Below are 23,293 nucleotides of genomic sequence, written 5' to 3'. Positions count from 1 at the left end.
AGAAGGTACTGCCCTGGATTGGGAGAAAGTTTCTTTGCCACAGAGTTCTGTATACCAATGAAATCATGGGTCCACTTCCTATTCCTCTCTGGTTTTTAAAGCAACTGGCATTTAACCTATGGCTTTTTCATTTAGTTTGTTTGAATGTATATATCGCAGTTAGCACTAGCATCAGTTAGTTATAAACCTGCAGAAAATATCAGAAGAATTAGATGTGCAAGGAGAAGACTCCTCTGAATGCAACAGAAATACTGCTATGATATATCATCACCCAACTGCTTCAAGTGCATTTTCTCAATGGAGCCTTCACCCACCAAAGCTATCTGACTTTCCAGCTTTCAAGGATCTTAGCTAAGCTTCTGTCAATCTTCATTTAACACCAATACTTTCATGAAGCTACCTACCTGCTATCTGTTGCTATGGCACCACTGTGTCACAGTCCCATCCTCAGTAGCCAGCATTGGCACAACAGCATTTAAATAAACTCTTATTTCTTCTTGCCAACCTTACTTTTCACTACTTCTAGCAATGTCTTACCCAGGGATGGGGAACCTGAGGCCTCAGGGCCACATGCAGCCTTCTAGGTCCTCAAGTGTGGCCCTTTGATTGAGTCCAAGTTTTACAGAACAAATCCTTTTTTTAAGGGGATGTGTTCTGTGAAGTTTGGATTCAGTCAAAGGGCCACGCTTGAGGGTCCAAGAGAGTCACATGTAGCCTTGAGGCCTCAAGTTTCCCTTTCTTGGTCTTATCTAACTAAGATGAACAAAACTACCCCAGTAGTGGAAAATGCAGAGAATATTCTGCTTTTTGGGCAGGGAGAGAGTTGATGTGGGGGATACAAAGGCATATTGGAGGAAGAAGCAGGAAGTCTCAGTGATTTGAAAAGAGTATCAGAGTTAATAAGGAAACTCTATAGAATATTAAGAAGGAAAAGAAGGGGATACCAGATGGAATAAAAGAAAGCACAAGTAGGCTTAGTGCTGATGGAATTTATAAAGACTTAAACAAAATTTTAATGCTCGGAGAGATTGCAGAAACAGTTTCATAATATATGGCAAGGGGAAGATACAGGGAAGGATTAGAGTGTAATCTGAGCCTTAATGATAAAAACAGCAAACCCAAAGATGCTATTATTTTTTAATACTTTTATTGCAATTAGGGTATGCTGACACTAGGTGGCAATCTGGCTTTAATTCAGGTGTTATGAACCAGTGGTTTCAAACCCAAATGGAAATTGGGGTTCCTAAACCCTACACAAGGATCCCTGGGGGCCACAGATTGACCTAGAAAATCCCACTCTGTTCTATTGTATTTTTATTTATTTTGTTCAATATTTCCCCAATTAATTTATAATCTGATTTTAGGCCATACTCAGGAATATGGCCTTGGGCCACATATTGGACCCCTCTCAAATTATAAAGCCCATGCATTATCTCCAAGCCAGGTTGCAACTAAGAATTTTCCTATCACTTCTCCTAATAAATGAAAATACTGCTCAATTAAAATAGCTAATCATAAACAATACAAATAAACATAGATGATCATCTAGATCGCACTTTTTAGTGAAACGAACATCTAAGTAAAAACTGGTGCTTCTGATCACCAATCCTTAACCATTACCAACTACAACCCTGTGCTCTTATGACCAGGATTTAGTTAGTATGCTCTTATCTAATTCACCCTAAATCCTTTCTAGAAACCAAATTTCCTAGTTCTAGCACTTCTGGTCTGCCTGGAGTCAAAAACCCTTTGCAACTTTTCTCCATTGCTTGCTATGGATACTTCAGCTTTAGGGAATCATTCCTTTAAATGACTATACAACTCAGGGCAAATCACAGAATCTTGGATGATACTTCTGAGGTCATTTAAAACAGCCTGAAGTGAACAAGAACCCCTTTCCAACCATCAATGACAAATGTTCATCCACTTAGAATAAGGGAACCCACCTGAGGCAGCCTTTCCATGGTAACAATAATGGTGATGATGATGATAAGCCAGCATTCATATAGTGCTTTAAGGCTTGGAAAACACTTTACGAATATGACCCTATTTTATACTCACAATAACCTTGGAAACTAAGTGCTGCTATTATTGCCATTTTACAGATGAGGAAAAGTTAAGTGACTTGCCCAGAGTCACACAGCTGAGCATCTGAGGAAGGATTTAAACTTAGATCTTTTTTTGCTATAAATACTACATGCTATCCGCTGCCCCACTTAGCTGTCAGTTCTAATTACTGGGATGTTTTTCATTGCTGAGAACTGCCTCTCTGGCAATCCTGCCCATTGCTCCTGTTTCTGCCCTTCAAGACCAAGCAGCGTACTTCTTCTACTTGGAAATCCTTCAGTTACTTGAAAACAGCTATCTTATCCCCATTGATTGTTTTTTTTTGTCCCCCATTCCTTCACTTTATCCTCCTATGATATGGTCTCTAGTCTCCTCATTATTCTGACCACTATCCTCTGAATGAGCTACAACCCATGAAGGCTATTCCTAAAATATGATGCCCCAAACTAAACATAATTCTCCAGATATGCTTTGACCAGGTCAGATTATAATAATAAACATTTAGTAAGCACCTATTATGCGCCAGGCATTATGATAAGTGCTGAGAATAGAAAAAAAGAGGCCAAAGAACTGTCTGTGTCCTCAAGGAATTTTCAATCTAATGAAGAAGACAACATGCAAATATATAAAAAGCGAGCTACATACATACAGGATGCATACTAAATAATTCACAAAGGGAAGGCACTAGAATTAAGATGGGAATAAGACTATTGTCTCATTCTGGAAACTCTGACTCAGCACCTCTCTGGGCCACTAAAAAAGATGGGTATGGATGAGGTGGTTTCTAAAGTGTGTTCTAACTCTACAACTTTGTGTGACTGTCCTCATTTATCCCCATGATGCTTAAATTAGTCCCCACAAAGTGTTCATTCCCTTCTCTTTGAGAACTGTTCTTGCAAATGCAAATTGGAACAGCTCTAAAATTTTACCTCGTCCCCATCAGGTTGGAAAAAATGGTAAAGATGACAGAAGATGAAAATAATAAATATTCAAAAGGCTGTGGGAAGATGTGTAAGCTTATGTACTGATGGTGTAGCCCAAAATTGTTCCAACTAGTGAGTAAAACAATTTGGAACTTTGCTAGAAAAGTAATTAAGGTGTATATACCATTTGATTCCAATGACTATATTGGGGATATACCTAAAGAGAGTCAAGCCTTAGAGGAAAAGATCCCATATACACAAAAATATTTATAGCAGCGCTTTTTTGTTTTACAAATGAAACAAAAACTAGAAATGAAGGTGCCCAACACCTGGGAAAACGTTGAAAAAATTTCGATCTATCAATGCAATGGAATATTATTGCACAGTATATATTAAAAAGGATTATTTCAGTTCTTTGGCCTTTGTATCCCCAGTGCCTAACACATAATAGGTGTCTAATAAATACTTAAATAAATATTTAATAAATACAAATTGATTACTTGATCTGATATTAATTGAAGGAAGCAGACTAAGAGAACAATTTACAGTGACCACAATAATGTAAAAGAAAACATTATTGAGAGATATCAGAACTCTAATCTAGGTAAACAATCTTTTTTTTTTTAAAGCAATCGGGGTTAAGTAACTTGCTCAAGGTTACACGGCCAGTTATTTCTGGGTGTGGTGCTGAGTATCTGAGCCCGGATTTGATCCAGGTCATCCCGACACTGGAGCCGGTGCTCTTACTCGCTGAGCCACCTGGCCAACCCTAAGCAATTGGGGTTAAGTAACTTGCTCAAGGTTACACGGCTAGGTGTTTCTGGGTGGGTGCTAAGTGTCTGAGCCTGGGATTCGATCTCCAGGTCTTCTCAGCACTGGAGCCGGTGCTCTTACTCGCTGTGCTACCTGGCTGCCCCCTAGGTAAACAATCTTGATGACAAAAGACAACCAGTGAGGTATAGCTCATTCTTCTCAGCAAAGGAGTGGCCAGATTATGACACGATGGAATGAGTGGTGGTGAATTTGGAGTCAGATGACCTGGGTTCAAAACCACTTACTACCAAGTGATCTTGGGAAAGTCATTTTTACCATTCTAAGCCTCAATTTCCTCTTCTGTTAAATGAGGGAATTGGACTAGATGTCCATGTTATCAAATAGTATTAAATAAGGCTCACATTGTCAGCTGTATCCAGGTTTGTAACTGACACATTGTAGAAGCCTAATAAATGCTTATTGATTGAGGGACTCATACAAGGGAAGTTTCAAAGGCAGTGGCAGTAGAGAAGCAAGGGTTTCAGGAAGTGATAGTGATATAAAAAAAGGGCATCAATAAAGCATCTATTTTTAAAAAGGAGAACCAGAAGGGAGAAGTACATATAACATCTCTGTGCTGAGAACATAAAACTCCCTTAGGGCTTGGTCTCTCTAATAAGGAAATAATCTTCCTTTTCACTGAAAGAAGAATGAAAGTGCCCCCATTTATTTGCAGGATAAGTGAAGCTCTATAGCAAATCTGATTAGAATTAGGAATGACCTAGTTAGTGTCATACTGGAGAAAAGAAAGGAAAAGGATTTTGGCCAAAAGGGCTAGAAGTCAAGTTGGGAAGAGGTTACTCCTGAATATCAGAAAAGCTTTTCCTTCCCAAACTATTCAAAACCAGGAAGTGATGACATCATTGTTCATACAGTATGATGTTGTAATGTGTATTCACCCAACTTCCTGTTTCCATTGGGGAGGAGAGGGGAAACTATGGACTGAAGAATCTCAAATTTCTTCTGGTGAGGAGGGTAGATGAGCCCTAGAGCTTTGGGGAACAGTTCTCTGCTCCTCATCTTATATTAGACCACTTGTCAGAGCTGTGCTATTGTTTATCCAGTTAAACAGTCCCTTTTCTTCCCATCCCATTCTCAACTTGATGTACTTAAACTTCTATTAGGAAATCTGAAAACATGCTGACTGTAGCCTCATGTACACTACATAATTTCCCAATTCTAAACAGATGGTTATCGTAGAGGCAAGAAAAACTCAGTAAGATATTATGCAATCTAAATTGCTATGTATTCGTTTCCCCCAGAGCACAAGCACCATAATTTATCTAAGCATTTTTGTCTTTTTCCTGATATTTTCACTCCAAGTGGGGAGACAAGAGAAAGATAACAAAGATAGAATTATATAAACATTTGAGGAGCTGGTAAGTAAACCATGAGTACTAGACAGGTAATCTTTAAAGAGATACAAGACTAAGTTCTGACTAGCTTTCCTTTCTCCTCACCCTATTAAAAAACAAACAACAAAATGCTCCTGAAGTTTAACCCTTTATATGTTCAGACAAAACATATTCTATTTATTTATTTGTGTTTTTTTATGGAAGGCAATTGGGGTTATGTGACTTGCCCAGAGTCACACAGCTAGTAATTGTCTGAGACCAGATTTGAACTCAGGTCCTCCTGACTCCAGGGCCAGCGCTCTATCCATTGCACCAAAAGCATAGTCTATTTAGAGAAACTCTTAACTAGCATTCATCTACCCATTTAACAAGCATTTAAAAGTCTACTATGATCCAGGAGCTGTAGTGGGTACCAGAGATTCAAAAGACAAAAACAAAGTAATCCCTGTCTTATGAAACCTTTCATTCTATTGGAAGAAAACAACATACATAGGTAAGTATAATAAATGTTGAATGCTTGTTGACTGACTTGAAACTGGGAGCAGTAAAGAAAGGCCTTGTGTAGGAGGTGGCCTTTGAGCTAAGCCGTGAGGAAAGCCAGGGATTCCAAGAAGCCGAGAAGAGGGAGCAGGGGATTCCAAGCATTAGAGACAGTTATGTTCATTAAGGCTCCTGTTCCCTTGGTTATAATTAATAGCTATAACTCCTGCTCCATACTATACTATGTGTGTTATTAGATTAAAGATGTGGGTAAAATGTGCTCCTGCATAGTTCACCAGCAAGTATCATTTCCTATGCATATGATTGGTTGTTTATAAAAGGTCCTTTTCAAAGTTTTCCTGTAAAATGCTTTAGAGAGAAGAGCTGAAAGAGAAACAAAGGAGAACAGGGCAGGAGATTAAAAAATGTAAAACATATTTCTCCCAGAACATCAACAATTCTCTTTTATGTTACATTATGCTTTAATCATGTAAGATTGTAACGTAATGCAATATAAGGAAAATAGCCTTCCCTTCACGCATCACCACATAAACCAATACAGAAGATAAAATAAACAAATATCCAAATGCATCTAATAGACATAAAGAAACTGTCAGAAGTCAACAGTTAGGGGGAAACCTTCAAAAATATTCTGTCTACAGGAAGTCAGGTGGATTTCTTGGCAATTTGCCTTTCCTCTCATGCATACTCACAGAAATTATATTTAAAAAAAACTAAAAACACACTTGGCCATCACTGAAAAGATTACAGACCAATTAAAATCTCTCAGAAACATGTGACTAGTTACTCTAGTATGTAAGAAAAAAATGGGAAAAGAAACCCTTTATTTATCACAGGTTTCTGAAAATACTAGATGTTTGAATGTATGAACCAGTTAGCTTGGTAGTACAATTACCAGACATTTTTTTGTACAATCAGTGCTTTACTAAACTAGTATTAAGTCAGAAGGCAATTCATTTCTATTTTTCCCCTTTTCCAGGTGGGAAAATGACTAAAAAGAGGTCAACTGACTTTAGAGGAGATGGTAAAACTAGAAATATGAAAGCTCTTCAGAAGGACATACACAATAACTTTCATTTCCTTAAAAAACAGAATGAAATGATGGGTAATCAAACCTAGGCTGAAGGATAAGCACATTTAATACATTAGGATTCACTCAGAAATATCCACTCTTCCTTCTCTCCCAAGGAAATGTATGTCTGAATGTGAATCTTCCCAAGGCTATTCCATGGGGAAATCCTGATAGGAAATCTGGTGCCCTAGAACAACACATTTTATACAACCTAACATAACATTCAAAGCTAGAAGATATCCATAAACCAGTAGACACTTAAATTTTTAGTAAATTTACCTGTGCTGAAAAGTCAATTAGCTTTGGAAGCAGCAGTTTCCCACCTTCATCACTCTTCAGGAAATCCAGCAAACTCCCTGTGTGTAGAACAAGAAGTCAGTGCTATTTCTTCCTGTCCTCCCTGGAAAACCCAGACTAAATTTAAATCACCATCACTTTTGTATGTTCCGAGGCTTTGTAAGCTTTGTAGTCATAATACTTTTCCGTATGTTAAAGTCAGCTATCTATTCTTCATATCTTTCACAAATGTAAAAATATATGTGAAAGTAGGGATTGCTTCAAATAGGATGTTAATGGGAGATCTAGATATATAGATGTAGATAGATATTCTTTCTAACTGTCTCTGACTCTCTGACTTTCTGTTTCTGTATTTCTTATGCTGTCTGTATGTCTCTGATCCTCCATCTCTCTTCGACTTCCTGTATCTTGGTATTTCTCTGTCTCTTTCTCAATTAGTCTTGTCTAAAAGCAAAATGCTTGTGAATTAGCTATCACATTTTCTGAATGCTTCAATAAAAACAATACAAACATCACTGTGTTTCCTCCCCCCACTTTCAGCACTGATATTATTGCTACTATAATACTAATTATTATTAGGGAGGCAGTGTGGTAAAGTGAATAGAGTGCTGAATTTAAAGCCAGAGGAGCTGGGTTCCAGTTCTGGCTTGGCTAAGTCCCACTGCGTGGACCTTGGACAAGTTACTTGACTCCTTTAAGGTCCTCATCAATAAAATGAAGGGGTTGCTTTAGATGGGCTCTAAGACTCATTTCTAAATCAAGATTTCTATCAATCTATAGTTTTGCCTTCCAGGTTTAGGTCAAACTACTGAATTTCTACTAAAGTAGAAATCTGTCCTTAAGATCCTGGGAAGATTTCTCTTTATTACCATAAGGCATTCACATGCAGGTTCAAAGCTAATACTAATCTGGTTTGGAGAGGAGCAGGATCCTGCACCCCATGAGTAAGGCTTTCTTTTTTAGCACCAACTTCTTAAAACTGGACTGTGTTTAATTGACTGATGTCTACTATTACTAATATAAATGGTGACATTTCTGATCAGCTCTGTAGCAACAATATAGTCATGTCTCCATTATTCCAAGGACCTTTTATTTTCTCAATAATCTTGATATATTTGTCTCCTTTTTTTCCCCTACAGCTGCTCTCTGGTCCATTTGACTATTTCTTATTAATTTCATTCCTAGGTAGATAGACACATGAAAAAAGCAGAGTTGGGTGATTGCTTCATAGTTTTCTATTTTTTAAAATTGCACAAGAATAAGACTTTTTTGGAAGAATTTTTAAGACTGACATTTTAAAGTATTACAGTTGTTACTTCCTGCTACCAAAGCCTCTTTCTTAAAACACTAATATTCTAAAAAGATGGCAATAATTGTAATGAGTCAGAGAACCCCACTGTTATGGGAATGATAATCTAAGGTCTTTTGTGCCCCTTGGCCCTTTGATAGGCTTAAATGACTCTGAGAACCTTCCCTGATTTTAAAGTATACTCTGCCCCCTAATAGGCTGAATGTATTCACCTGGAGCCTGTGGAGGGAGGCTTGTTTTTCAGGAACGTCCACACCTTGATACTTTGTGATTGGGCAGTGGGTCAAGAGGGTTGTGACATTCTCTGAGCCAGGAGAAGGTTATATATACCCTGATATGAGATTTTGCTTTGGGGCTCACTTTGAGAAGAGTTTTGTGATTTGACCAGATGAGACTCTGGGAAGCCCTTGAGCCCCCTGGCTTTGAAATCCCAGATGTTGATCCTTCCTTCTCTGATAACTGACTAGGTATGGATGTAATGGTCAGACATCTGGAAGCCTGTCTGCTGATCTGTTTCTCTGTATGCTTGTAACTTCTGCTTGTAACTTGTTTGTATTCTCTGAAGTTCGGGGTGCTGAACTTTTTTCCCTGAACTAGATAAATGACATATGTTTGATTAAAGCAAGATTATTAACCCATTTTGAGTTGCTTTCATTTAGAAAAACAGATCTAAGATCCTGTGTTGGCAGCCACCCTGGGTATGCTAGGGTGCTTGCTGCTACACCCACACATTCAAAGGAATCATTATTATGTAGGCAATCCATGAATAGAAATATATCACACAATGAGTTAAGCAGGCTTCAGTAAGATTAACAACTATTTCTAAATTATTAAGGGTTTTGAAAAGGAGAGTCTTGTCAAAGGACAAGAACCAGGCATAATAAGCATGGAAATGTGAGTGTTTCATTGATATCTGCAAGATACCTTGTCCTATATCTAGGATTGGTAAAAGAAAATGGACAAGGATTTCCCCAAATGAAAAGTCATATATAGGTTGCGATCTAGACAAATGAATGCCTACACTAAGATGGCAGAAGCAACGAATTATGAAGGTTCACAGATGATGCAAGACGATCTAAAATGAACTAGTTTGGGAAGTTAGAGTTCACATTTTAAAATTACACAACAAAAATACTCTTTTTTGGAAGTTAAGAAAATGAACATCAGATATTTCAATATTTCTAAATATTCATGATTTTTATGTTCTGCTACTTTATGTCTTAATGAATGGTCTTCATCGGGTTCCATAGCCAAGAAAACTTTCATCATTTGGTGGGCAAGATGAGCTTCTCCTCACCTACTTGGACTGGTACACTGACAACAAACACTGAGTCCACCAGAGGCTTACCCTCAAAACTGGTTCCACTCATTAATTAACACCTTCTTGAGTTTGTGCATTGCTAACTAAGCCTTTGAGAACTTGACGTCATGTCATGAAGAACTCCATGTCACAGAGAGGGATCTTTGGTGGAATTATTTAACTCCATTTAAAATATGGTTACTGGAATAAAAAGCAGATGCTTACCTTTTGCCATGTATTCTGTTATGATGTAAATGGGTTCCTCTTTGGTAACCACGGCATAGAGTCTCACTAACTTGTCATGCTGAAGTGTTTTCATGAGGTTGGCTTCTTCTAGAAATGCCTGTGCAGACATGGTTCCTGGCTTCAGAGTTTTCACAGCCACTTTGGTGCTGTTATTATAGTAGCCTAAGAAGAAAAAGGAATGAAGAGAGGGGTGAGAGAAAAAAGGTTGGGGTGGCTATACTTAAGCCACAATAATTATGAAACTGTGCATAAGAAACTACAGCTGGGTTAAAAACTTACTAACAAGAACTTACACATATCACACCTTACAATTTCCAGAGCACTTCTGTGATCCTCACAATCCTGTGAGGTAATAGTACAAATGTTATTATCCCCATTTTACAAATAAAGAAACTGAGACTAAGAGAGGTTAAGTAATTTACCCAACGTCTTGCAGATAAGGGACACGACTAAAACTCGAAGCGGTACCTTTATGACGACAAGCACAGAATCCCATTACACTAAACTATACATGCCAGTCTGGTAAATAGGTTAGATATATGTAATATTAATATTGAAACTAGCTATATTCTACTTGGGATTTTTTTTTACTGTAGCTCACATATAGACTTTGAGTAAAAAGCTACTGAAGTTGAAGAGATAAGCTGTATTTGGTTTTTGTTTTCTAAACCTGAAATTTGAAAAAAAAAATCAAGAAAATAACCTAATGGAAATAATATTATTATATGAATAATTCAATACTCTGAAATTTTTTGAATGATAGAGGTGATTAGGAAAAGGTGTTATCTATTATAACTAGAAAAAAGCAATTATAGGGTGACTAGGTGGTGCAGCAAATAGGGCACTGGTCCTGGAGTCAGGAGGACCTGAGTTCAAATCCAGCTTCTGACACTTAACACTAGCTGTGTGACCTTGGGCAAGTCACTTAAACCCAACTGCCCTGCCTTCCCCCTCCAAAATGCAAAAAATAAAAATAAAAAATAGTAATTATAATTCCCACATTTTCCTCACTATTTCATTTTGTTTCTTTTCTTTTCATAACAATGTTCAACATTCACACAGACTTCAAATTGTGTATCATAGTTCTTATTGGTAGCTCAAAGATATTTTGAGGAGAGGCAGCCCAAGAACAGTTTAACTTCCATATCTATGGAGTATTTTTAAGCTGATTTGTGTTCCAGTATGCAGTAACTGTGGTTGAGGCTGCCTTGGGCTTTTCCCCAGAGTGTTCATTTTTCTCACATTCCTGGAATTTTATCCCAATACTTTTGGGATGTTTTGGTGGCTACATACCAGCAACGTAGCTCTTCTGTCATAGTGAAAATAAACACAGCATGCTCAGGGTCCCTGAACCTATGACCTCCTTTTCCATCGACATACACTTATATGCCTTTCTTGTTTTGGCTTGGCAGCAGATGACTGTCTCATAGAAGAATGCACATTCAAATTCCCTATGAAAACTTTTCAGAAGTATTCAGGGAGGCAAATGCAGCTCAGGTTTTTATTTTTCTTGTAAGCCACTGGGAACCTCTGTAAAACCCAGACTTTGGCAGACCCAGAACAATACTGATGGAGGTGAACTCTAACCATCCAAATGGGATACACAATCAATACTATTTGGCTCAGAAACAGGACATGGAAAATGGAAGGCCAAATCTGCTTGACTACACTGCCTACAGTTTTCATAAACATTTGTTCTACTAATATATGAGATGGAGGAGGGGGGGATTTAGGGCTGGAAGGAACTTTAGTGATAGACACAAGGCTTATATAACACTTGTCGCATATTGCAAATTGGTTCAAACATCTCTGATAGTGTTACTTGGTGTATTTATTTCTTTTATACCAAAGAATATTTCATAAATGCCAAGACAGCAGAACTCAAAAAAGTACTTCTAAGGAGCAAGGTTATTGGTCTGGTTGAGCCAGTCTCTGAAAGGATAAGTAGTGAATCCTTCTATTCTGCACAGGTTCTCAGGCATCAACTCAACAATGATAAATGACTAGCAGCATTTCCCCAGAAATAAAGAAAATGTAAATAAAAAGTGTATCTTCCACAGGTATTTAGATTTCTTAATCCTTGCTTCTCTGGGGTGAATAATTTAATTCAATTCAACAAGTGTTTATTAATAGCAATAGCTGATATTTATGGAATGTATTTACGTTTTAAAATCACTTTATAGAAATTATCTTCCTTGATTCTCACAACAGCATGGAGGTAAGGGCTATTGTTCCCATTTTACAAGTGAGGAAACTAAGGCTGAGAGAGATTAAATGATTTACCTGGTGTCACACAGCATTTACTATGTACATAACACTATGCTAGGCACTGGTAAAGATAAGAAGATAAATAAGGAAAGGTTTCCAACCTTATGCAGCTAACAGTCTAGAAGAGTCATAGTATTTCTATATACGAAAACAATTCTATATTATACCATTTCTTCACAGTTACACAACTGACAAAGCTGTGGAGGATGAAATATTGAATAACTCATTGTTTGCTGATTATATTTAAAAATTGACTCAGTAGAACAAAATGCAGTCTTAAAAGCTTTCTTCCAACAAGATGTCTCCTATGAATATGTAGGATTCATTGATAGATACAATCAGAGATAAATTTATTTGCCGGCCCTCTGAGTGAGAGGGACATAAAAGAAGACCTATGTTAACTGACATGGAAGATTCTAGAAGGGTCCAAATAGAAGGGATATTTTCTATAGATGGTAGGGTCTTCAGAGATTCTACTTTGTGATATTGTACGAATACCACCAAGCCCCAGAATACTACAGAACCTCCTCCTTGAGATCCAGAGAATCCTGTTTTATTTTCCCCAGAGACATGAATGAAACTGATCCAAAAAAAGCTATCCTGGGAACTTCCTATAGAACGTGAAGTTCCTAGAGCACAGTGACACTTTGTTTATGTCTGGGTATCACCAGAGTCAAGCATGGTGATAAGAACATAGTAGGTGCTTGATGCTGGCCAATTGATGTAAACACCACCATAAAGAAAGGCAATTGGGGATATGGTGAAGAAGGTTTTCAAACAATGAAAAACAAACTAAGCAAAGGCAAGGAGACTGCAAAGTTTATGTAGGGACAGCAAGCAACAACTTCGGCTGAAGTGTATAATATGTATACTATGTACTTTGTACTATGTACAAAGGGAAGTAGAAGATAAAGATTGCTAGGTATGTTGGCTCTAGCAGTGCTTTTTTTTGGGGGGATGGGGCAAGGCAAGGCAATTGGGGTTAAGTGACTTGCCCAAGGTCACACAGCTAGTAAGTATCTGAAGCTGGATTTGAACTCAGGTCCTGCTGAGTCCAGGGACAGTGCTCTATTCACTGCACCACCTAGCTGCCCCAATAGCAATGCTTCTTAACCTGTGGGTAGCAACTCACAGATCAAGAAGCATTGAAGGGGATGTGAATAGAAAAAACTTAAGAAACCCTGCTCTAGAGGATAGAAGGTTTTGAATGCTAGGCAAAAGAATTTGAACTTTACTCACTGGGAAATAGATATGTGTAGACCCCAGCTGAATTACAATGAATTAAAGTAAGAGACCATTTAAGGATTCTGGACACAGGAAGGAGCATAAGTATGACATCTGTGCATAAGGAAGACAAGTCTGGTAGTAATGTGAGGATGATTTGAATGAGGGAGAGAACAGAGGTGGAAAAACCTGTTAGAATGCCATTCCATTAGTGCAGATGAATTCTAACTAAGACATGTCCTCGGTGAAAGCAGGGGGAACAGAGACAAGGGGGTGGATATGACTCAGCTTATGGAAATGGAAATCAACAGGCCTTGATAACGGGTTAGATATGAGAGAAGAAAGAGTAAAAGATAACACCAAGGTTTCAAATATGGGGGTCTATTTGAATAATAGTGCTAGTGACAAAAATTGTGAAGTCGGAAGAGGGGCAGATTGAGGGGAGGGAGATAAGAAGTTCAACTTGGGGTTTGTTATGTTTGTGGTGTCAGCAAAACATCCACGCAGAGATGCCCTGAAGGTAGCTGAAGCCTGAGAGAGAGAAGTCAGAGATGGAGGTATAGATTTTGTTGTTCAGTCATTTTTCAACCTTGTCTGACTCTTTGTGACCCCATTTGGGGTACAGATTTAGGAGTCATGTATGTAGAAGTGATAGTTAAAGTCATGGCAGTAAATTAGATTGCTGAGAGATAGAATGTAGACAGAGAAGTGAGGAATGGGAAGAAGAAAAAGAGCCAGTGAAGGGGACAGAGAAGTAAGTAAAGACATGGGAGAAGAACCAGTGAACTGTTGGTATATGAAGCAAACTGAAGAGAGAACTAGAAAAACTGTTCAGCAACTTCAGGAAGAGGACTCAAAAAAGGCTATTAGATTTCAAAATTAGGAAGAAAATGGTAATTTCTGAAGAACAGCGTCAATAGGAGGGCTGAAGTACAGAAACATGACTGCAAGGATTTGAGAAAAGAGTAGACACTTTTTCAAAGGTGTCTGGTAATACAGAGGAGGAGAGGGACGAGATTGTAGTTTGTTGAAAAATAGCATAGTAGAACGGAGTGCTAGGATTGGAATCAGGATGACCCCAGTTTAAATCCAAACTTCAGCTGTGTGACCACAGAGGAAAAACGTAACTTCTCCTCATCTATAAATGAGAATAATGTCTAGGGTTTCTACCTCACAGACTTATTATGAAAGTTCAATGAGGTAACTTATATAAACCTCCTTATAAACTTTACAAATATAAGTTATGATTAAAAGTCTTTTTTTTAAAGGATTGGGAAGATCCAATATTATTTGCAGCAAGATGAGAAGGAGCTAATAGAAGAGGGGGCAGGAAACTGATGATGCATGAGAGAGAGGTAATCATTCCTAGAAAAAGACACCAAAGGAAGCAGGAGTAGACGAGAACAACATCATAGGTAGGTGATCATTATAATAACAAGGTCATAAGTGGGTGATGATGCTGGAGTCCTATTCATGCATTTCAAGACATTTATTAATCGGCTATCATATGTGAGACAACCTGCTTAGGTTACTGTGAAAAGTGGGAAAAAACCTGTCATTCAAAGAATTGTTTTTAATCAATTAAAAAATTTATCAAATATCTACTATGTGCCAGGCATTCTCCCTAGAAATGAAGATAAAAAAATAGACAGAAATAAATAAAAATAGAATGTGAAAAATAACTAAGAGAAGCAAAAAAAATAAACCCCCCAACCAAAAAAAAACCCCAACCCCAAAACAATGTTAGGGGAATTCACTTCCAGTGTGGGGAGGATGAGGGCAATCTTCATGGAGGAAGGAATATTTCACGCTTTCCAACAACATGAACAATTTCAATAGACAGAAATGGGTGGCATATTTTAGATATGAATTAGTTTTAACTAATTGATTTAGGTAAGAATTTAACAAAAAATTTTAAGTACCTATAATATATAAAGTACTCAAGGACTGGGGATAATGCATAATAGTAAAAAGGACAGAGGTTCTACCCTCAAAAGAACTTACAATTGACCTGACTATATGATATGAGCACATAAGCACAGAAGGAAAGATACGACTATGCGCAAAGCATGGCACGTCATCTGATTTGGCAGGTGCATAGAGTATATGAAGGGAGATTGACCAAGAAAGTTAAGATGAAGCCAATATATAGAAGACATATTGCTAGATTATTGCTAGACTATGGAGTTTGTATATTATTCCACAGGCAACGGGTAGCCAATGCAGGTTTCTAATCATTATTATGTATGAAGGATATACATCTGGCAGCAATGTATAGGACATATCAGAAAGGGGAAGATTTCAGAGGCAACAATCACAACAAATTATATAGATGTTATGCTTCAAAGTTTGCAAAGTATTTTTTCTCCCAACAAATAGGTAGTGCAGATGTTATCGATGTCATTTTACAGATGAGGAAACTGAGACTCAGAGGAATTAAATGACTTGTCCATGATCACATCATTAATATCTGAAGTGGGATTCTGATCTAAGTGTCTGGATTTAAAGTACAACCCTGGAGACCATTGCAATAGTCCAGAGTTCTTCCTGATAACCTCTCTTCTCCCTTAGCTTCAAGTTACTCTTCATTTTCATGTTTCTTTTCCTCTCTAAGTACTCCCATCTCCCAGTTAATTTTTAAAATATTGAAATAAAGATTTTTCCCCCTCAAATTTCACAGAGTTCCTGAAAATCTATCCATAGACCCCAGGTGAAGAATCCCTACTGGGAAAACCTTCTTAGAACATTTTAAGGTTAAAAAAAAATCAATTTCATTTTATTTTCAGCTCTGAACTCTCTCCCTTTCCCTGTCCTTGCCCCTATTGAGAAAGCAAGAAAAAAAAATCTCATTAAAAAGATATATAGTCGGGGGCAGCTCGGTGGCACAGTGAGTAAAGCGCTGGCCCTGGAGTCGGGAGGACCCGAGTTTGGTTCCGGCCTGAGATGCTTAACACCCACACAAAAATACTAGCCATATAACCTTGGGCAAGTTACTTAACCCCAATTGCCCTCCAAAAGGCAAAAAAAAAAGATATATAGTCAAACAAAACAAATGACCATATTAGCCATATTGAAAAAATAACAATAACAGCAGCAGTATGCACTGAGTTCATCATCTTTATCTGGAAGTGGGTAACATGTTCCACCATGAGTTCTCTGGAATTGTGATTAGTCATTGCATTGATCAGTCACTAGATATTTCAAAGTTGTTTGTCTTTACAATAATGTTGTTATGGTCTTATATAAATTGTTCTCCTAGTTCTGCTCACTTCACTCTGTATCAGTTCATCCAAGTCTCCCCAGGTTTCTCTGAAGCCATCCCCTCTACCATTTCTTACAGTACAATAGTATTCCATAGCATTCATGTATCATAACTTGTTCAGCCATTCACCAACTGATGGGTATTGCTCAGTTTCCAATTCTTTGCCACCACAGCAAGAAAAGTAGAAATGAAAAGAACTCTGAAGTTTCAGCATGTAAACTTGCAAAGATAATAAAATATGGGAATAGTAAATGTTGGAGGTGTTCTGGGAAAATAGGTATACTAATTTATTGTTGATAGGGCTATGAAACTATCCAATTGTTCAGGATGTAAATCTGGAATTATGTAAGAGAAATTACTAAATCACCTACACTTTTTGATCCAGCAATCCTACTTCTGGTCACATGGAAGTCAAAGACAGAAACAAAGGTCCGATATACCCCCAAAATATTAATTGTATTCTTTGTGACAGTAAATATTGATGGAAGCACAAATGGAGGAATGGTATTTTTAATATATTTTTTATAATGAACAAAAATGTTTTATTGGAACATATACACACAGGGAAGAAAAGAGGTATCTGCATCATCAAATATGGAATGTTTAAGAAATAGGTAAAATAAATAAAGACTCCAAGTTTTGTGAGCTCCAGTGGCCCCTCCTCTATACTCCCTGGGGCTCCTCCCTATCCCAGAGCAGCCAATACTCTGGAATACAAAGAGTCGCAACAGTGCTCTCTGCAAACAGGTATGCGTTCAAATGGTTTATTCCCCACTCTCATAACTTATTTCTGTAATAATATCTATTAAGCTTTGAAGTCCAAAATTGTAGCCTGTGTCCTAGCCTTCATGCATGATGCTGTCCTCTCCATAGTGCCTGCAGGTAGTATGGGCAGTCTATCATAAGGATATCCACCGTGCTGATGGCTGGCTTGTAGGCATAGGCTCCTGCCGATTCATCTGATGATTCCTCAGACAGATCCTCCAGGTCCTCGGGGTCCGAGTCCACAGCCACTTCTGGCATCTCCTTGCCATCATAGATGATAAGCAGTGAGCTGGAGTAGAATCGGTAGGACTCCTGGGTTTCTAACACTGATTTCAGCTCTGTCAGTTTCTTTATGATAGGCTCAAAGAGTTCTTGGCCATTATGAAAAAATTGGTAGAGAGCTTCCTTGAACCCCTGGACAGAGAGTTTTCTCCTGTGGTATTTGTTCATGAACATGAGCTGGCCCTCCCTGTCTGGAAGACCTGCATCCCACATACATGGACCCCTGTGACTGCAGATGTACTCTGCTGGCATTTCCAGATCTGGTTAGCTTTCTTCTCCTCTAATGTATCATCTCCATGTTGCCTGGTTCCCATTTTCAGGTCCAGGACACAGGGTACTTGGTAGCGAGAGGTTAAATTTTCCAGTAAGATAAATTTGTGTTGGTTCCGATGTTTGGCATGTTCTTTCATGCGCTGTAGCTGCTGCTGGTGACATTTGTGAGCTCACATTCCCCTTTTTCTCTAAACTGTAGTATAAGACTTCTGAGCTTTTTAACCACTTAAATTCTTCTTCTAACTTATGACTTTTAATTTTTTCCTCTTTTCTGTGCTGTGGGACCCACTCCTTGGTGATCTTTTCCATTTCTAATAAATGAGTCTTTTTGTTAGCCCACCTTAAGAGCTTATTTTTGGGTTCGCAGTCTAAATTATCTATACTGTCTAAATTACCACGGTCCCCTTTTAATGGGTATGCTATTAAACATAAGTTTCCATCTTCATCCTCTTCAAAGCTTACTGATACAACACCTTTATACTGGGGGGTAAATTTACACATTTCTGTCAGAAGAGTTTCATAGAACTGGTGTTCCCTCTGGATGAGGGGCTTACAGATGGTTGATTCATTAAACCGGAGGACACAGGAGTGACCTCCCTCCTGGTGAACAAAAGGTTCCAGCAGAACTCCCTTGGCATAGTGCTCCACTTCCATAGCTCCGAATGCTGGGCTCATCCTTGTAGCACATTATAGACAGAACAATGCGGCAGTGTGAAGAAAGGCAGCTCAAAAGCAGAAGGATCCCCAGTTCTGTGCCTCCAAAGCTAGTGACTGCAGTCAAGAAGTTCTGAGGCTCAGGCCTGTGTGGTCCCTGGTGGCTGCTCCAGCTCTATTGTTTCTCCAGAGCCAAAATGGCGGCCACCGCTGCCGCGGGCTCCCCCCCTATTTTTAATGTTTTTAATGAGATCATAATATTGTATATTAAGAAATGACTAAATGAGGAATTCAGAGAAACATGGAAAAATTTGTATGAGCTTATGCTCAAGTGAAATAATCAGAAGCAAGAAAGCAGTACATACAAGTGTAATAATATAAACAAAAATGTCACTAAAATGAAGCCCTAAGAAAGGGGTAAAAAATGAAGGTCCTAAAAAAGGGATAGCTAAATATACATCTCCTACATTCAGGATATAGGAAAAAATACTTTGTAATACTTTGTCACTAATGACATAATGCAGGTTCCAGTTTTTTATATTTTTACTTAGTTTTTTTTTATCAAAAGGAAGGGATCATTCTGGAGAGGGAAGATGAAATGATGAGAAGGAGGGGAAGAGGAGGAGGAGGAGGAAGAAGGAGGAGGAGGAGGAAGAGATAGAGAAGAACAAGAACAAGAAGTAGCACTCCCTGTGGAGTCAGAAGAACTAGATTTCCAATTCTTCCACTAACTGCATGCCCTTGAGAAAGTAATTTATCTATTCAGGGCCTCAATTTCCTAATGTGTGAAATGTATGAAATTCATAATGTGTTGATTCATTCATGTATTCATTCAACAAAAAAATATTGAGCACCATGCAACTGTTAAATGCTGACAAATGAGTCATGGTTCCTGACCTCAGGGAGTTTAGCATCTTGTAAGACAAAATAAAATAGAGATACAATATAAGTAAAATAACACTGAGGGTATAATGAGAGTATATAAAGTGCTCTCCTTTCCAGGGTCCCTTCCATCTCAAACATTTTAAATTTCCAATTCATAGGACAATTATTGTGTTTCAGGCTCTATTTCACCAACAGAAAATTAGACAAGATTTTATTAGTCATTAGCCACAACATTTCTCAGTAGGCAAACCAACATCAAGAGTAAAAGCATTTAAATTAATGATTAAAGCAAAAAAACAAAAAGCAAAAAAAAAAGCCCAAACTTAGAAAACCTACCCTATTTTTAAACTTGTTTCTGCAAATAAAACATGCAGTTTTGAGTCAATTTCTCTTTCTTTTTCCCTTTCTCTCTCTTTAAATACAAGGAGCTTTTCAACACTTCAGTTGGATTTGTAATCTGTATTTCAGTTCTTAATGAAAAGTAGTAATGCATGAAGTAACATCTGCAACCAAAATTATCAGCTCTGTCTTCACTTACACTGATACCTTCCCTATGCCTCAAACTGGGATTCACTTCAATTTTTTCTGTTACTAGGGAGATACTTTCCCCAACTCCTCCCGAATTCCTCAACTTTCCCATTACCTACTCGTCCTTAATTCTTAGAGCTGATGAATTTCTAGAGTCTTTGATTGCTGCCAGAAAGATGATGTTTTTCCACCCTCTGAAGGGGAAGAACATGTCCTATTTTGAACTGAGCCCAACTGCAACAAAAGTTTTCCTTTTCATCTAACTGTTTAAGGTCTATGTTCTTTTTTGGCACATACACCATTCTGGATGCCTGTTCTGTAGTGAGGGAGAAGGCCTGGAGAATGTGGAAGAAACAGGAAAAACGGAAAAAATGAAGGGCCTAAATGGCAAGGGCAATGACAGACACATATGTAAGTAGAGTCAATGTTAAGATACCACAAGTTTGGCGGCGGCTAGGTGGTGCAGTGAATAGAGCACCGGCTCTGGAGTCAGGAGGACCTGAGTTCAAATCCAGCCTCAGACACTTAACATAAAAACTAGCCGTGCGACCTTGGGCAAGTCACTTAACCCCAATTACCTTACATTTGCCCCTCCAAAAGGCAAAAAAACAAAACAAAAAAGATGCCACATGGTCCTCCCCTAGCCTGAGAGAGTATCCCAAATTCCCATCATTAGAGTGATGAAGAGTGAAAGAATAATAGAAACAATAATGCCTTGAAGGATCCTTAGAGATTATCTGGTGCAGGGGTTCTTAACCTGGGGTCTAGGAACTCTTTTTTTTTAATTTTAAATTTTGATAACTATATTTTAACATGATTATTTTCTTTGGTAATCTTGTGTTTTTTTTACTCATGAATTAAAAAAATGTTAGTCTGAGGAGGGGTCAATAACAAAGGGGTCCAGGTTAATCTAATCTGAGTCCCTAATTTTACAGATAAGAAACCTGAGGCTCAGAGAAAAGGATTATGGTATTATCTAGTGAAGATAACTGTTAAAATGCACACATATTATCTTTATTTATTTATTTATTCATTCATCCATTAATTAATTAATTTATTTATTTATTTATGCTTTTTGGAGAGGGGGAGGTAGGGTAATTGGGATTAAGTGACTTGCCCAAGGTCACACAATCTAGTAAATGTTAAGTGTCTGAGGCCGGATTTGAACTCAGGTCCTGACTCCAGAGCCAGTGCTCTATTCACTGTGCCACCTAGCCACCCCAATACATATTATTTGGAAAGGAGGAAAAGCAAAAGCCTTTATTACTTAATAGCTTAGCTAATAGGGATCTTGGAAAAGGTTCGAGACCCAAGAGTTCAGGATATGTAGACAGTCCTGGACAAAAGTCTGGGAGCAAATGAGATTGAGAAAAAAAGGCATAGGTAGAAGAGAATTAGTCTCAGTTAAGAATAAGGATATCTCTTTCTCTGAAAAGGAAGGGGAAAAGTAATAACATTACTATAAGGATATAAATACATTCCATTCATTAATTCAATTTTTATTTGTTGGCCTCTATGACCTCTAATTTCCCTTCCAATTCTAAAATGATAATACTATTAACTTCAAACACAGTAATTCAGTTAAAAATTAACATGTATTATTAAGGGTTTATTCTGTATATTTTGTAGAGATGATAAGACATTAGGTATTATTCAAGAATGGGGCTCCAGCATTTGGTGATGGAGGAGGTAGCATTTACCAGGGGAGGGATCTGTAGACAACCTTCTATTGCATCACTTTCCTAAGTGGAGAGATGGATTTGGGTATTCATTTTCTTTAAGTGAAATCCACTATCCTTGACTAACAACTGTTTAGCCCGTCCTTATCCTGAGGATGAAAGGAAGGTGCCCCCAGATTATTTTTGCCTACTTTGCAATATGTCTTAAGTTTAATGCCATCAACCATCACAGTGTTACAGAAAATCACTTCTAGTGCAATACTTTAAGTATTACATACATATTAAGTGTTAATACTTTCATTTAAAAACCCTTAAAATGAGCTTGGCTGACACAGAAAAAACAACACGCACAATGACAACAATGTGAATGAACAGATCAGTGAAGGAGGCTGAATTCTAAACAATGGAAAACTTACAGCGGTCCTAGAGAAAAGATGATGAACCACACTTCCTCTCAGAGGAGTAAGGGGCTTCTAAAACAGAAAGTCATGTCCTTTGTCAAAAGCAGTCAGTCACCGAGCTGCCTGTTTCAGCAGGATTGTTTTTCCTTTTAATATGGATGATTCAATCCCAGGAGGTGAGCAGAATATCCAGAAATGACTGTGATTGATGTAAAGCTGGCCTTAATAAAGCTTATTTAAAAAACACACAGGTGGGGGCAGCTAGGTGGCACAGTTAATAGAACACCAGCCCAGGAGTCAGGAGGACCCGAGTTCAAATCCGACCTCAGACACTTAACACAAAACTAGCTGTGTGCCTTGGGCAAGTCACTTAACCCAATTGCCCTACCCTGCCCCCTCCAAAAAAAAAAGCAAAAGAAAAATCACACAGGCGAGGCAAAATGTTTAAATATCAGGAGGAAAAAGAGAAGAAGAAATTCTGGTAGACTGGAAATGCTTCTATTGTCCTGATTTAACACTTTATGGGACTAGCTACACTCTATAACACAGTTCCACCTAATTCATTTTCAAGGAAACAATTAACACTATGAGGTGGGAGTATGTCTGCATTGCCACCTGGTGATCTATTGGTCAGCAAATAGTCAAAATGATTTCTCTATTGAAAGATATCCTTTTATGTTCTATTTTGATTTAGTACGGCTTGCAACTATCAAAAAGTCAAGCCTGTACTCTACAACACAAGTCATAACATATAGGAAAGACAGAAAATACAAAGCCAATAAAAACATGCCCTAGGTTATTTGCCCCAAACAGTCACTTTAAAAAAAATAGTAATTCATAAGGTTATAAAACTAATTTGTATTACAGTAGGAAAACCCATAAAACCTAAAAATATGGTCTTTTCTCTAAGAAACAAATTTCTCTCCACCAAAATTAGAATAAAGCAGAGATAAAATCAAGCTACAGAAAAGGAGCTTTTTAGTGTTATATTTCAAACCAGAAGGGATTAAGCTATCAATTCTTTTAAAATTCTTTGCACAGAATTGCCAAAAGACTCAGCTACATCATTTCAGTTAGCTAAAAAAATAGATGTAGCTAGAAAAATGTGTTTTTTTCCTTTTGAAAGGCAACATAGACCGTGTTGTGTGTGTGTGTGTGTGTGTGTGTGTGTGTGTGTGTGTGTGTGTGT

General features: G+C 37.9%; 1 protein-coding gene and 1 pseudogene across 5 annotated transcripts in view; both read right to left on the bottom strand.

Moving 5' to 3' along the window:
* LYN (LYN proto-oncogene, Src family tyrosine kinase) overlaps positions 1-23,293 on the bottom strand; it is a 145,858-nt gene that overhangs the window by 28,230 nt on the left and 94,335 nt on the right. For all 5 annotated transcript variants that reach the window (XM_069099953.1, XM_069099954.1, XM_069099951.1 and 2 more), the window contains exons 9-10: positions 9,863-10,045; positions 7,011-7,087 (exon numbers count right to left, since the gene is read on the bottom strand). In XM_069099953.1, coding sequence (XP_068956054.1) covers positions 7,011-7,087; positions 9,863-10,045 — 260 coding nt within the window. The remainder of the gene's footprint in view (positions 1-7,010; positions 7,088-9,862; positions 10,046-23,293) is intronic.
* LOC138170118 (inositol hexakisphosphate kinase 2 pseudogene) lies at positions 17,145-19,805 on the bottom strand (annotated as a pseudogene).

This window comes from Petaurus breviceps, unplaced genomic scaffold, assembly GCF_028583685.1.
Source record: "Petaurus breviceps papuanus isolate PSGF00001 unplaced genomic scaffold, PetGlider_PUasm1.0 38, whole genome shotgun sequence".
Classification (NCBI taxonomy): Eukaryota; Metazoa; Chordata; class Mammalia; order Diprotodontia; family Petauridae; genus Petaurus; species Petaurus breviceps.
This window is presented reverse-complemented; position numbering and strand designations above follow the sequence as displayed.